Here is a 16,640-nt window from a genome sequence, read left to right as displayed (position 1 = left end):
ACCCGCACTGAATCCTAAAATTAACCCCATGGCTCCCCAAAACCTATTACCACCCTAAACCCTAAAATTACCCCCCAACACCCCAAAACTCACACCTGCCCTGAACCCAAATATTACCCCTGGCACACCAAAACACATACCCACGCTGAACCCTAAAATTAACCCCCTCACACCCTAAAACCCATACCGCCCTGAACCCTAAAATTAACCCTATGGCACCCCAAAACCCATTATTTCCCTGAACCCTAAAGTTACCCCCTAGCACCCCAAATCCCATATTGACCCCGAACCCTAAAATTACCCCTGGAACCCCAAAAACCATGCCCTCCCTGAACCCTAAAATTACCCCTGGCACCTGAAAACCCATACCCATTCTCTTCCCTAAAATTATCACTGGCACCCCAAAACCCATACCCACCCCAAACCCTAAAATTACCCCCTGGCATCCCAAAACCCATTACCACCCTGAACCCTAAAATCACCACCCTGGAACCTTAAAATTGCCCCTGGCACCCCAAAACCCATACCCACGCTGAACCCTAAAATTAACCCCATGGCACCCCAAAACCCATACCCACCCTGAAAATGACCCCTGGCACCCCAAAACCCATACCCATGCTGAAACATAAATTCCCCCCTGGCACCCCATAACCCATACCCATCCTGAACCATAAATTCTCCCCTGGCACCCCATAACCCATACCCACCCTGAACCCTAAAATTGCCCCCTGACACCCCAAAACCCATACCTGCCTTGAACCCTAAAATTACCCCTGGCACACCAAAACACATACCCACGCTGAACCCTATAATTACCGCCTGGCACCCCAAAACCCATGCCCGCCCGGATCCCTAAAATTACCCCCCTGGAACCCCAAAACCCATACCCACTCAGAACCCTAAAATTACCCACTGGCACCCCGATCCGTAACCCACCCTGAACCCTAAAATTGCCCCCTGGCACACTAAAACCCACACCCACCCTGAACCCTAAAGTTACCCACTAGCACCCCAAAAAATGAACACTACAAACTTACACTACATGTGCATAATGTAAGCCGAGCAATGTAAGCAGCTTTTCTGTTAAGAGTCTGTGACACTACTTTGTAGTGATTGCCACTTCTTCCTCGATAAGTGGGTCCTCATCTTCCTGTCAGTGAACTTTTGTGGAGAGTCGAGGGCTCCTGTCTATTTATTAGGATCTGAGGAGACCAGGTCAGAAAGACAACTTTGAGAGCGTACACTTCTCTAAGGCTCCTCTTTAATTCTATATACCAAGGGGCTTACTCTTTGGGTACTCCTGGCAAAAGTAGGACAGCAATACTCCTTGCTCACATTTGGGATGTAGGAGTACGTAAACGAGAAAGTCACATGTACATGTAGCAAAATGTTTATGAATTGAGTCCTACATTACCACTGCCATCACGACAGCAAAAATAAAGGTGTTTTCTAATTAACTCTAGAAAAGCACTTGCAAGTAATCCTTCGAGTGACATATTTATTGATAATATTAGATTATGTTTTTGCTATATAAATTACATTTATTGAGCTAAATGCATACGTTTGTAGTGGGCTTTATTCTACGAAATTCAGGGAATCGTTCACTTTCTCTTGATAGCTTGGTTCATATTACTGTCACCTGAAATAAACTTCTGATTTACAAGATATTTTAAGGCTGTCCATTAGAGGAGTGCACACCAAAGTTTTCAACGCTCAAAGAGGGAAAAAACAACCGTTATTTGATTGTGCATTTAAAAAATGCTCCTGAGGAGAAAATCAAAAATTGGCACCCTTGCCCCCAATTTCTGCTGGCGTCATAGCCCAGGGTTTTGCTGTCTGTCCACTTGTACGGAATACACATCTATACAAGTGCGCAGACAGCACTCCCTGGGCTATGATGCCAGCAGGAATTCCTTTACAAAGGAAAAGCGTCACCTGCACTGGCCAGCCCTTTCCCCCTGCTGTGCACATCTTCACACCCCATGCTGAACACATCAAGTGTTTAGGTGAAATCCCTGCCTTCAGGCAAGGATTTCACCTCAGCGCCACTCTAAAGGAAAACAAGAGGTGGGGGCTGGGGGTTCACTCAGTGAAACTGTTTGATGGGTAAAAACAAAGATCTTTGGGGACCCCAACACTGGCCATCTGAAATGGGTACCCCCCCAACCCCTGTCGCGCATGCCCGCAACCTGGGAGTCATTATTGACGACTCACTCAGTCTACACCAGCAAGCAGTAAAAACTTCATCCACCTGCTTCGCCATATTGAAATGGCTTAAAAAGATCTGCTGGATGTTACCTGAAAACACCAAGAAAACAGTTGTCAACGCCCTGATCACATCCAGATTAGATTATGGCAATGCTCTGTACCTGGGGGCAAATAAAGCTACTGTCCGCAGGTTACAGTCAGTACAGAATGCAGCAGCCAGACTACTCTGGAAAATTCCCATCACTACTCCAACTACCAAATACATTAGGAAACTACACTGGTTAAAAATTGAAAATCGGGTCAAATTCAAATCCCTATGTTTCATGCACAGGATTTCCACCAATACCGCCCCAAAATACCTACAAAGCCTGATGCGCCCCTACCGTCCCTCTAGATCTCTTCGGTCCTCTACGGCAAATAATTTTGAAATCCCAAAGATCAAGTTGTCCCGCATGGGTGGCAAGTCCTTTTCTTTTCTAGGACCCACACTTTGGAATTCAATGCCACACACATTGCGGTCTGAACCAAGCTACATCAAATTCAGGAAAGCCCTAAAAACATGGCTATTCAACATCTAATTCCTGTAACCGCATTGACACTGGGATCTGTCGCGCCGGGAAACCCTTTGTTGGGTAGCTGCGCGCCATATAAATGCAAACAAATAAATAAAAAAAAAATTTGAGGCTGGCTGTCTGGCTCGGGCTGCTGGGCCTCTCAGAAATCATTAAAGCAATCACATTCTCGGAACGGATGCGCAGCCTTCCTGCACCATTTCAGTGCGTGCCATCTTAGCCCGGGCAGAGGAGGCGACGGGGGGGGGGGGGCTGAAGCCCGGTGAGCCCAATGGGTGTTGCGCGCCTGCTTCGGTATGCTGTGTGCAAGCAAGGAGTGCTGCAGGATCAGAAGCTGCCTCTCATGTTAATGATTGAAAGAAAACATGTCTCAGATCTCTCTCAGTCTCTTCTCAAGCAGCTGGGCTCACATGCTACACTGTTTGGACTCATCCACTTGATTTTGGTCAAAGGAAAGCCCAATAAGACAAAGAAAGAAGAAAAAAAACTATTTCTCTATTAATTAGTAGAAAGGGGCATTTTTCTATAGTTCTTCAATTGTGTTATTAGCATTCGTTTCAAGTTTATATGGTTCATAATGTAAGAAAAATAACCTTAAGATCAGATACCTAAAAAGGTGTTTTATTTGACCAAATGGTACTCATTCGATCGCATATCCAGTTGCAGTCTCAACTAGGAGAACATGGGGCAGATGTATCAAGGATTTGCACCAGTGCAAAGTCACAAAAAGTGATGCAAACTGGTGAAGAGCCTTGCTAAACTATTTACTCTCCAGTGCAAATCTTGCTTTGTGCTGTAAAGTTGTAAAAAAGCAACACAAATAGCCCTCTGCATCAAGGAGGTGGACCATGGGTGATACATGGGCATTCTAATGTAGCCGTCCATGGGTTTTGATACAAACCCTATCTACTAACAGCGGTAGATAAGGCTTTGCTCCAAAAAGTAACTTCTCTTTGAGTCCAGTGTTAAAAAGGAGAAATGTCTTTATTTCTCCAAACTTTTCCAACTTTGCATGCGTCAATGGCACAAGGGAGGGTCAAAAAGGGGGGGCGACGGGCGAGGGAGGAGAGAAGCGGAGCCAGACGCAATGCAGCACAGCAACTTTGATGTTTGTGATGCATCCCATGACATTTTTGTAAATCTGCTTCTAAGTGCGTGGGTGATACAGACAAATCACCTCTCTGGTGCTAGGGAGGAAGCTTGGTGGATCAATTCCCACCCATCGATATTCGATGTAAGCTGTAGCCCACAGGTTGGAGTAGTGCTTCTGAGATAAACAAATATGGGTGACAAGCCATTTGAAAAATAGTTCTGGTACATGTTTGTTAAGTGCCTACGGGCTCCTGAGGATTTGTTGGAAGCAGTGTACCTACATACATAATGTGGCCTGCACTTCGAGGAACTAATGATGTCATGGGGAGAGGAGTTGGCCTAACCGCGAGGGCGGTTGACCTCAAATCGGGGGAACCAGGTTTGAGTCTCGGCAAGGACGTGCAACATCCTGTGATTCTGGGCAAACAACGTAATCTCCCCGTGCCTCACAATAACCCCTCCGAGGGGTTCCACTCCGACCAAGGCCAATGAATATCTATGAGATATGGGAGACTCACAGGCCCCTCTTCACATTCTGCAGGGGGGGCCCATCATTTTACGTTAAGCCACTGCAAATAAACATAGACAAGCAAACGGAGGAGATCTTGACCGTCTAATGAAAAAATTAAATTTTGAGATTTGAGGTGATAGGTTGAGGAATAATTCTAAAGCACTTGAAAAATACACCACAGGCAACATTAGGAAACTGTGCCAGATCTTGAGCACACAAACTTGGTTGCGTGGAAATAGGTACACTGCATAAAATTAGAGGCTGGACCTTCCTAGGTGTTCTTAATCTATAGTGAGGTATGGTTAGATATAATATTGCGTACTGTGAGGCGTGCTATTTTGCGACTTTTGTTTCTGCAAAGGTTAATGCTATTTTGTTCCAGCAAAAATCATAATTTTTTGTCTATATCGATGTAATCTGAAAATTTATTTTTCGCACACAGAACAGCACCTCCCTGCTCAAAGAGACATGATGCAAAATAGCTTGTAATTTGTAACAGAGTTCATAATAGCACCTCAGTGATAGATGGCATCACCCAGACACATTGTATTCTGCCACATGGTGCTTCAAATGTGTTGTTAATATCACAACACTGTCTCAACTATAACTGAGACTCTACATTTCTAGAGAACTCATGCATGCATAATTGTAAGATATTCAACCTCATATGCACCTACCACTTTGTGTCTTGTTATATATTCCCATGTGATAAATTATTTATTTTGTTTAAAATTATTTATTTTGTTTAAAATCTAAGAGAATAATTTCAATTAAATTTGTAATAAAAATGTTCAGAAAAAGTATCAATGGAAATCACACCCAAACTACAAAAACGTGAAATTATAAAAAATTGTCCCTGAGCAACAAATATTATATATGCTAGAAGTCAAAAAAGACCAAAGTAGGGTTGTGTAGATATTTATTTTTTTGCAGTGCACTAGGTGAATAATAAAATATTTCACAAAGAGACAAAATTGTAGATTTCAGCAAAATGTTGCTCTTTAGCCAAAGTCCTTATAAATTTCACCTTGTAGTAAATAAGTTAATACGTTATTTCTAAACGGCTGCATTAAAAATAAGAACATGTGCACAACATGTTGATATTTTATTAGCACCAACTGTTTATACTATTTTATGAAGTAAGCGTACACACATTCCTTTGTGAAGTTTTTTAAGGTCCCTGCACATTAACCTTCTAGAAGGTGCAACACTGGAATGTCTTCAGATGTTAATATGCGCAGATCTGTTTGATGTAATTTTCATTCTTGCCGAAATGGACTGCTTGTGGGAGCAGTGTGCCCAATTTTACATAACCACTAGGTTTTAGATAGTGCACGAATTCCAGAGTGAGCTTAGAAGTTCGAAAACTTTAAAATCTCCACTCAAAAGTATCTTGCCTGCCAGCGGCGTCACTAAGGTTGGTGTCAACCAGTGTCGTAACTCATGGTGTCACCCCTTCACGACCATGGGGCTGTGCATCAGCTCTGCATGAGACCTTCGGCGCCAGTCGACCTACTGGCCAATGCCTCTGAGGCGCGGATCAGCGCACCTCCCCTCTGCTCAGCTTTGCCTCAGCCACACCACGCCGGGGCTTTCACCTTTTCTGGGCCGGTTCAGCCCACGCTTAATGATGTCTGCGTGTGGCAGCTTCATCACCGGAAGCGATGTGGCTCGGTATGGGGTCCCGGGCGCCAATCGCTTTTCTTGCCGATGGCCTAGCGTTGCTGTAATTCGTGCCGCGTCTGCGCCCTGCTCCACCTCATCCGCCACGTGCCTAGGTCCTGTGCGACTCCCTAGGCCTCTTCCTACCGCTCCCTCTCAGGCAGCTGCTCTGTTCTCTCCTCTGCCGATCTCTGTGTGGAGCGCCCCGTCACTCTCCTCACCGGGGTCAGTCGCCTTTAGTGGTCCTCTGCTCACCCCCGCCGGGCGGTTGTTGTCCCCTTGTCACTGGCGCCGAGTATTTCCAATGGCTGCTTCTCCTTCATTTGAGTCACCCCAGTCCCAGTCCCAGGCGGTTCCCGAGGTGCGTAGCTTCAGGCCGTTTCCGCTCCGGGTAGGCTCTTGGCTCAGCGGGGGCTCGATTGTCGGTCAAGCCCCTTGGCGCCACCACTTGGGGTGCACGGTCTCCTCTCTCCATGGATCGGCGTGCTCAACTGTGCCTGGGCAGGCTCCCTGTATTGGCTGTCAGCTTCCCTCGGTCGCCAGTCGATGAGCCTGGCCGATGCCCCCCTGTCCCGTGTGACTGCTCCGTCCTCTGCACCGTCGCTGCCCCTGCCTACTCGCTGCAGGCCTACGTGCGCCTCACTAGATCTTGCTGCGGTCCCGGGCCCCCAAGTGCACCGCTCTATCGCCCCAGTGTAGGGCTGCAGGGTAGCCACTGCTCCGACGTTAGGCCTGCAAGGGAGCGCCAGACGATAACTCTGGCCGATGCTCCGTGTCGGCAAGCATGCACCTCCCCAGACCCCGCGGTTTCGCAGTGACTCTCTGTGTGGGCTCTTTACGGCCTGTTAGGCCCCTCATCGGATCCTGGTCCCCGGCAGCCTCCGCTCTCCCTCCGTCTTGGAGTTGGAGCCATGCATTGGGCGCTCCACCAGGCCTTTCACTGTGTTCTGCAGCCTCAGGGGAGCCCTCAACAACCTCTCTGACGCCTGTAAGGTATCGGCTGCTTCTCACCGGCCGCCATTTTCGGGTCAGTGCCTCACGGTCCGCTGCGTGGCAAGTGAGTCGACTCCCGAGCCCCTAGCCTCAGTCCTTGCTCTGTCGAGGCGTCAGACGTGCTGGGGGAGAATCTCCCTTCAGAAGTTTGACTTTTAAGGGGTGAAGACTGTAATTTAGGGCTGAGACACTTTTTGTGGCTACATTTCGCTAAAAGCTTTAATAGAGTTTCACACAACAAATCAAAGAACAGGGTCAGAGCTATACTAGACCGGCACTACAAAACACTACTGAGTTCAAGGCCCTCTGCATTGCCTACAAGGCAGTGCATGGCACAGGACCCAAATTCCTGACTGAGGCACTCCAGCTGTACACCCCCAAAAGACTGTTGAGATCTGCCAACACGTGCCTTCTTCCTGTACCTCGCACTAGAACGGCAACTTGGGGAGACCGTCGCTTTTTAGTGGCCACACCAAAACTCTGGAACCTTCTTCCATTAAATATCAAAAATGCCCCCAACCTGATGAGCTTCCGGAGGCTCGTAAAGACATGGCTGTTTGACCAGTGAACTTTATTATTATGGTCCTGCTAGCTCACACATGCGCCGAGCCACCCTAGGGTATTTGTTTGCGCCTTAAAAATCTCAAAAATAAATAAATAAATAAATAAATAAGTATAGCCTTATTATTTATCTGTGCTTGGCGTCTGGGATTTGACCCTTAAACATCCCCAAATTCAGTGATCACCAATCACTTTTAACTTTAACACACAAAATGACCCAGCACCAGATTATGTCATTGCAAAGTAAACCAAATATTTGTATTGCAGTAACAGATACTTGTATCACAGGAATAGCTTCTTGAAAATTAGCAATTTCAGAGACTTGATTGTAGATTGATAATTTCTTTCTTTTCAAAAATTCATTAAAACATGGCAAAATTGCTCGTCGCCAAAGCGTTTCATCCCACCTGGGACTTCTTCAGGGCTGCGTTGTAATGTTGCAACAAAAAAGTAGTAAGCATCGGTCTTCTAGTGTTCCTATGGTACTTCTATAATCAATATTTTAAGAGAGGAAACAAGGAATAATATTACACATGAACACAAGTTGGTTCCTTATCTCAGTGATTACTTGGTTAATCTTCCTGTTATTTCAATGTCACAGTGTGTCCAGGCCCGGACTGGCTATAGCGGGCACTGGGCGTTTCCCCGGTAGGCCGCTAGGGTGGGGGCCGGTTTTTGGCCCCTGGGGGGCCGTTTTTGTTACCGGGTTCGGCAATATCGGCCCCCGGTAACAAAATCGGCCAAAACCGGCCCTCGCAAACTGCTTGGCTGCACTCCCCCTCACCCCAGGGTAGGGGGCAGCTGAGCAGTTTGCCAGGGCCGGTTTCTGTACCCAGTCCGGCTCTGAGTGTTTCTACACCCATGGTTTAGTCCATTAGTGGAATTCTCAGAAAGTACGGCCCCTCGAATCTCAGCCTGTCCTCCGGTCATTCAACTTCAAACATCTAGCAGAACCTTGAATCTTCATCCACTGCCCAATGCATAAGAATAATTTCATAGAGTGACATAGAGAATCATAGACAGTAATATTTTGCATTTTGGTGTCAAGGTGTCACCCCATGTAATGGTGTCACCCGGTGCGGTCCGCACCCCTGCACCCCCCTAGTGGCGCCTCTGACGCCTGCATACTAGCAGTGGTAGAGACTATGTAGTTCTATGACATGATGTTACATACAAATGCTCCTAAAGTGCCAGGTATTAGGATTTGGCTATGACTTCAATCGATGTGCATGTGCCACACTCACATTTTCTAAGTCATGCCAGGGACTCAAATACCTCCATTTGATGTTGTTGTTTAGTCTATACAACATTGTGCTCAGCTGCCAGCTATCTACCATTCTCCAGTTGAAGAGCTGGCTTCTAGAAATGGACACGAGCCTAGAGATGAAACCGTGACAGTGTTGTGTATGGGGGTAACACAGACACCCTTCCTGTTGTTCTCACCCTAAGCATCCCAGCATTTCCCCAGCTCTCCCTACAACCTTCTTATAATTTTAGTTAGCTCTAGTCTTCAAGGGACCCTCACCTCAGAGCCCTCCATTCTGGACTGCTAAACTAGCATCGCTTTCACAAAATTGGAGGAGTAACTGAAGCGACATCATATGCATATGACAGTAGAAGAAGTGGCATCACACGACCTTTGACCTTAAATACATAATAGGAAGTACAGACTGTGATCCTGCACTACGAGTAAAGTTATTAGTCGTAAAATCCCACAGTAATGGATAACGCGCAGCATGGTAGTTGCAAGAGTAAGAGTTGTGCTCGAAGATGAAGTGTCACACCTAAATAACCCTTCCTATCAATTAGAGGCACATGTATGGCTGAAAGAACTTTAATGGTCAAAACGGAAAACATGTCCAAGCTCAGCGATGCCACTTATAAACAGTCATGCTCCAAAGAGCAGAGGACCCGTTTTTGCTTCACTTCACGTTACCCTTTTTCTCTCTTACACTGTTTCTCCGGTAATGGAGCATATGACACAGACAGGAGGTTGTACTGTACTCTGATGCGCCCCGTTTCCCTTCCGAAGGACCAGTTGTATTTAGAGGCTACCCACATCAACTTCCACCTTGACTGCGCTAACTCAGTTCAGCATCAGCCCTGGAAACATTGACTCTCCTATCACATCACAGCAGGATTAGTAGCAAGATAGCAGATGCAGCAAGGGTGCAAGGGCCCTAATACAAGCAAAGAAAATGGGCCTGAATCCCCGGGTTTGGTAGTTAAAAATAGTTATTTTGGGGATGCAGCGAGTCCCTCACACCTGGTGCTGCTGTTTCTGCTGCATCAATGATAGCTACATTTCTCATTCTCAACAGAGTCCTTCTGCAGGGCACAGACTGTAGCTGGATTCTAGATTCAGGATTACCTTCCAACCTGCCCCTTTTCTGGAAATTCCCACATTCCCCACCTCATAGTGGCCACGGGGCTCCAGTGAGATCCAGCTATTCTCATTGAGCCAATCAATGTGGCTTAAACATAGGGCTCAATACTGATTGGCCAAGAAGAGTTCTGACAGGTATTCTAATTTGCTGTCATTTGGCAAATCAGAATTGGTCTTTGTGTTTAAAAAAGAATGATTAGTCCACCAGAATGACTGAAATACCCCACATCGCCATAAACCGTATTTGTGGTCCAGGAACGCAGTAGTTACCTAGGCGTATAGTGGAAACACACGTGAATGGCAGAAGGATCATTCCATCAGTATGGCATTAAGGTACAGAAAGCAATAACACCCTGTATCTCTGGGAGAAAGCTGAAGGAGTCTGCTCTTTCTGCATTACAAAGAAAAGTGTCACCCATACCTAAAAACCTCTGACCAAGACACTAATTCTCCCATCCATCAAAATACCACAGCACCAAAGTACAACATTACGCCTCTGGAAATTCTTTGCCCTTACCTGATAAACTCCTACTCCAGATACTGGTGTGTGAGCTGACTCTTCGTAGTCCAGCATTCCATTTATGGAATGACTGCTTTCTAGCCATTCTCACTAAGTTTATAGACTAGCTTTCAGACAAACCTCAAAATTCTGCTTTTATCTCTCTATGCAGCCAAAGGCAGCTGCATCCACAGAGGGTTGGAGTGAGACCACGCTGAGAGGACAACAGTTAGCTCGCACCATTTCTTGGGAGGGCAAACCCACCCCTGGGAGAGAAAGGTGCCTGGCTTGCTTCTGTCCACGAAGCACCTGTGTAACACACTCTTCATAATCTGAGAGAATTCATTATTTCATTAATTCACTCATTCCTGGGGACCTCAATGGGTCATGCAAGCAAGTGGTTGGTAACCATAGACCAGAAAAGCACATCTCAAAGTTTGGTTTACCGGGGAGGGTAGTATACTTCCCTCATAATTTCAAATTGGTTTCTCCGGAAGTACATGCCTGAACTCAAAACATTTTTGAGACAGCCTATGGGCTCTTTGATGTAAACAGCTGCTGGACAAACAATCAGAAATCATCCCTCACCTAATGCTCGGGCGCCTGCCTTATAAACTAGCTTGCATGAATCAAGGGGTGACAGAAAGACAGGTGGAGTGGTGCTCAGTCCAAGGCAATTAGGGTGGAGTGGTGCTCAGTCCAGGGCATTTAGGGTGGAGTGGTGCTCAGTCGAAGGCATTTAGAGTGGAGTGGTGCTCAGTCAAAGGCATTTAGTGTGAGTTGGTGCTCAGTCCAAGGCATTTAGGGTGGAGTGGTGCTCAGTCCAAGGCATTTAGTGTGGGTTGGTGCTCAGTCCAAGGCACTTAGGGAATAGTTTAACGTTTAGCACTTGAAAACCTTTGGATGTGTCAATATGAAATTCCATGTGATTGTAGCCAGAGGTACAATCAGAGATGCCGCCCATTCTACCAAAGGAGAGGGTGGAAAGAGAAAGGCAAAGGCTGGCGGCACGTTTACCCACACACACACTCTCACACGTGTGCAATACCTGGTACAGTGTTATATTCATTGCCTATGTCTGATTCCCTGTCTCGTGCTGGGCTCGTGGCAGCTTCCTCTCGTGCCTGCGAGCCGAGCGTTCTGGGGACAGCCGTTGGCAGGGGAGAGAGCCTAGCACTGCTGTTGGGTTTTTTCTCTGCGCACTTACTTATGAATTAATGTTAACCACTCTAAAGAAGCTTGTCTCCTTCTTCCAATATACTACATACAGTCTGCCTCGTAACGAATTATAAATTGCATTTGTGTTTTAGTCTGTCTCCCAGACTGCGCCCCCAGAAGCCATGAGATCTAGTGCGTAGCTGCAGGCCGCAGCCAGACCCTGAGGCGCGGGGATTAACCGGGCAGAAGGCAGGGAGGACAGTAATCCCCTCGAACTCCTTTCAGCTCCTGTGGTGGACAAACAAGGCCGCTTTTTCACGGGCTGAGCTTCACCCCTCCCCCACCTGGGTTTTAATGTGTTTCTCTCCTCCGGCTCCAGTTATAACCGAGGACCAGCCCCCTCACTCCCAGACTTGGTACAGGCCTGTGCGCGAGGCTCTAAGCGCGACGCGCGCTTCTGTTGCCGCGTGGGGATATGGGCCATGGTTCCACCTGTCGCTGTACACCTGCAGGCACGTGCTCGTCGCAACGTGGTCAACTTTCGAAATGTTTGGCGCGTTATAAAACACGGACATAATATAGACCCGTTGCAATCTTTTTTATCCCAACAATTGTACCTCTCTGTGTCTATTCGAACTTTTTCTTCGCCCTTCCATCCCAGAACTCACCAATGCATCCCAGAACTTACCAATGCATCCATTCATCGTTTTTCTGCTTCGCGCCCCTCTTTTCGGTCATCCATAATGCGCCCCCTGCAGACTAGAGTTCGGTGTGTGACCAACAGGTCACATGTTTACTTCTCTGGGGGCTGGTCGGCTTTTCATCCCTCGGGTGTCGGTAACATTCGCGCCATTGTTTAGGTAACTAATATCTGTTATTAAAGTGTTTGTACATTCTAGCGGAGTTTCTGCTCTACGTAAAACAAGTTATTGCTATTGGTCGTTCCTTCCTCCTTCAAGTATGCAAACCTGGCGTTTTATTCTGTCTCTTTACAGGTTGGACCCAGGGTTATGCTGCCGAAAGCATGGCCTGCGCGTGCAGGGGTCTGAAAGTTACAGAGCAAAATACCGCTTCATTGGGAGCGCTGCTGGAACAAGAACACCAGAAACAAGCATCAAGGTTGCAAGCATAAGAATGCAAGACTGAAAAATAAGGAAAAGCAACATTTGACAGCTACTGCACTGAAAATGTTCCTCCCCAATCAGTATTATCCGTCAACACACCGATCTTCAGTAGCGACTATTTAATTATACATAATGGAAAAACGACAGCAAGAGAGAGACAGACTGCAGCACAGAAAAGCCCCAAAGACCTGAAGAAATCACTAAACGCTGCACCTGTTAACAAAAATTTCACCTGCGACCGTTTCCTGCTCTGTGGAATAACCGATACTTTCTACCTCCTCCCACCTCCACCCGAAGAGACCCCCACCCACATATCAGGAGGACAATAGAGTCTGGACAGACAGAGCTAGAACACCCACCCTCGCGTGCCACATGCCTTCTTGCTACTTACTGCACCAACTACATAGGACGACAGACTATGCGAAAAAACAGATATTCAACTGGAACCCAGCACATAACTGTTCTGTGTGTTTTCCCCGTGCGACTGCTCCAGCTGAAGAACTATAGCATGTGACTGTCTGTAGCATGTATTTTAACCTGTGCCCCATGCTTCCTTCCTCCCACCTTCACCAGGTGAGGCGACCACGGTGAGACCTCCTCCCACTCATCAGGACCACAGAGTCTGGTGCAAGCAGAGGGAGAAACCCCAACCCCGCCAGCCCCGGTGTTCTCCCCACTGTGCCACCAAAGTAGGGTGGTAAACTATGTGACCAGCGGTCCTGGAACTATGTTCAGAGAGGGGGTTCTGTACGAATGCTATATCCCTGTCCAAGCGTCGCACAAAAAACAAGTGTAGTACAAGTGTAGAAATCGGGTTTCAGGAAATATGTATCATTTGTGCCTCACCGAGTGAAGTGTCTGGCTTTGTTTTGATCCCAATAAAGTCTTTGTTTGCACTAAACTTCAGAATTACAAGCAATGTGCTTAATTTGTGCTTTCGGAATTACTGATATATTTTGAAATATTTATGGTGCCTACACAGATATTTTGTCTGTTAGAACACAATTGAATTCCTACAGCCTTTCCCGCACTCCCTGTGACTGTCACATAGGTCACTTTTACAAATCCTTCAATTACTGGTTTGCAGTTAGAGAGAGAAAGGTACACGTCAGTTTCGTTGTTAAAAGAATAAGCAGCCGTTTGTCAGAAGACATTGCCTAACATTTGACTTATGTCTTTGGTGAAGCACAAATGTGACACATAAAGGCAGAATGCACAGGATTCTTTACTGCTCCTTCGCTTGCTGAACTCTGGCGCTTCACCCCGCACCCTTACATACAGCGCCTATGTATGTGACGGTACCAGATATTCAACCGCACCGATTATACCTGTACCGTATGTTTCAACTATATGACTGCACCAACTATGCAACCGCAGCAAGGATCCTCTTATAGCACGAAACTCTACCAGCTATGCGACATTAACAACCATGTACATGTAGCAAGAATAGAACTACTGTGAGTGGATAACTGTGTAACTCTAGGAACGATATCATTATACCATGTAACGGCACCAACTATGCATCTGTAACAACTAAGTGTATCGACTATTCAACTATCTTATGTAACTGTACCAACAATTATGCACTTTTAGGAGCTGTGAAACTGTACCAATATGCGTTTTAGGAGCTATGAAACGGTACCAATTATGCACTTTTACCAACTATGAAACTGCACCAATTATGTACTTTTACGAGCTGTGCAAATGTACCAGTTACTTTTGTAAACTATGAAACTGTACGAGTTATGCCACTTTGACACAGATGAAGCTAAACTATACAACTGTATCATCTAGGTAGCTATGCTACGTAACGGCACCAACTATGCATCTGTAACAACTACGTCCATCGACTATTCAACTATAATATGTAACTGTATCCACAAGTATGCACTTTTACGAGCTGTGCAAATGTACCAGTTATGTACTTTTATCAACTATGAAACCGTACTAATTATACAACTTTGACAACGATGAAGCTAAACTATACAACTATACCATTTAGGCATCTATGCTATGTAACGGCACCAACCGGGTATCCATACTATGTTACTCTCCGATCTATTCATTGTATCGTTTCTACAAGTGTAATCGTTTCAACTATAACTGTGTGTAATTGTAAAACACAATAGTATCAACTATGCAACTATATTACAAAGTAACTACATAACTACCACTTGACTTAACAGCTACACTATGGAATTCTAGTACTAGACACATTTCAAGGTACCCGTCCTCTGTAACTACACATTGCCTCTATATTGAACCCATACTGTTGCGCTTAACTATGAGACGCAATACAACTTGTCATGCTGATACCCAGAGTCACTACACAAAGTATAGCGGGCAATCGGCGCCAGCCCCTCCTCGTCTTTCCGGGGCTGCCTGTGGGATTGCCAGTTCACTGAGTGAAAATCTGGCGATCTGGGCATATAGGATGGCGGTTGGTTCAAAGAGGATGAAAGGAGTGACAGCAGGGAACAGAGAGATCCGCGGAGCGGGAGGACAGGAGCACGTGAATTCCTGCACTCACCCAGCACGCAGGACACGCACAGGAAGAGCCGCATCTTCTCCTCCTCGCTGGATCCAATGCGGTGTTTTCAGGCTGGCGCTCCTCCTCGCGGCAGGTGCAGGCGCTGGGGGTCCGGGCTCGCAGGCCGAGGACAACCGGCTCATACAGCGCTTTGTCCCCGAGGCAGCAGGCAGCAGACAGCAGACCGGGCAGGGAGGGCTGCAGGGGAGTTGCGGGAGCTCAGTGGGGTGTTGTAAGGAAATTGTCAAGGGGGCTTCCAGGGACTAGGCAGGTTGTCGATGCGGGCGGTTAGTGCCTGGAGTACCTCGAGAGTGCTTCGAGGAGGGCTGTTCTCGCTGCGCTGTCGGGATGGGTGTGTTTCTTCTGCTGGGTGTGCTGCCCGCCTCCCTCGGTGGCTGGACACCCCCAACGATTCCGGCCTGTCCTGCCTCTATCTCTGCCCTCCTGCTCAGAGCCCCCTCCTCTGCCCCTATCTCCCGCTGCCTCACTTCCCCCTGGGATCTGTCCGCTGGGCGCTCCCCGCTCTATCTCCTCTCAGGGATGGGCTGCGGTCTCCCCCGGTGTGAGGATTCCCCTCCGCACCCGTGTCGGGCTCTGCGGCTCTCTCTGTGCCAGGGGGCTTCGGGCTCAGTTTAGAGGGTCTTCCCGGGGCGGCTGCTCGGCTGCTGCCTTCTCAACCCTCGTCCTGGCTGGAGTGGGTCCTCTCTGGCACGCCTGCTTCCCAGGGTGTTGGGAAAAAGCATGCCAGAGCCCTCCATGCTCCCCTCCTGCGAACCCTGTCACGGCCCAATAGGAGCCCAGGGTGGACCTGACTCCAAAACAATAACAAAGGAAACCCCTCCTTCTGCCGGGCTCTCTCCGATAACTGCAGGATGTGCGGAGGAAGCCGCCTGCCTGCGGGACAGCCGCCCACCTCCCGGCGCATTGGGTTTAATGGGTTAACATGGATGCCAGATATAACATGCTCAATACTTATTTTGTGTGCTCCTGACCTGATAACTTGGAGATATTTGACAGGTGTTGCTTGTGGGCTTCGTGCGTTTTAAACATCTGCCTGCTTCTCCCATGTATGAGGTGGCTGAGCGTTGAATATGGCGCTCAAATCCGCGGATTAACACGCATTTTCCTGTCCGTTTCTTCTTAAAACCGGAAAGAGCTGGGATAGAGTCAGTCACATCCCAGGCTACTACTAGGAATAATGCATATTTCCAATAGGGATCCCGTACCGATAGAGATGCTAACTGTTACCTAAAGCGACCCCTCTGCCTTGCTAGCTTGGCATCAAACCTCTGCAGATCCGGCCGAGCCTATTGAAATTAGCAGCCTTGAGCAGGGCCAGTGGAT

The 16,640-nt window shown here is 47.4% G+C and overlaps 1 protein-coding gene across 1 annotated transcript in view; it reads right to left on the bottom strand.

The window, feature by feature from the left end:
- The window catches only part of PODXL (podocalyxin like), a 262,424-nt gene extending 246,355 nt beyond the window's left edge, over window positions 1–16,069 (bottom strand). The window contains exon 1 of the mRNA XM_086918925.1: window positions 15,297–16,069. Within this exon, the coding sequence (XP_086775051.1) occupies window positions 15,297–15,330 (34 nt within the window). The 5' untranslated portion in view covers window positions 15,331–16,069. The remainder of the gene's footprint in view (window positions 1–15,296) is intronic.
- Window positions 16,070–16,640: the final 571 nt, after the last annotated feature.

This window comes from Lissotriton vulgaris, chromosome 1_1 (assembly GCF_964263255.1).
Source record: "Lissotriton vulgaris chromosome 1_1, aLisVul1.2, whole genome shotgun sequence".
In the NCBI taxonomy this organism is placed as follows: Eukaryota; Metazoa; Chordata; class Amphibia; order Caudata; family Salamandridae; genus Lissotriton; species Lissotriton vulgaris.
This window is presented reverse-complemented; position numbering and strand designations above follow the sequence as displayed.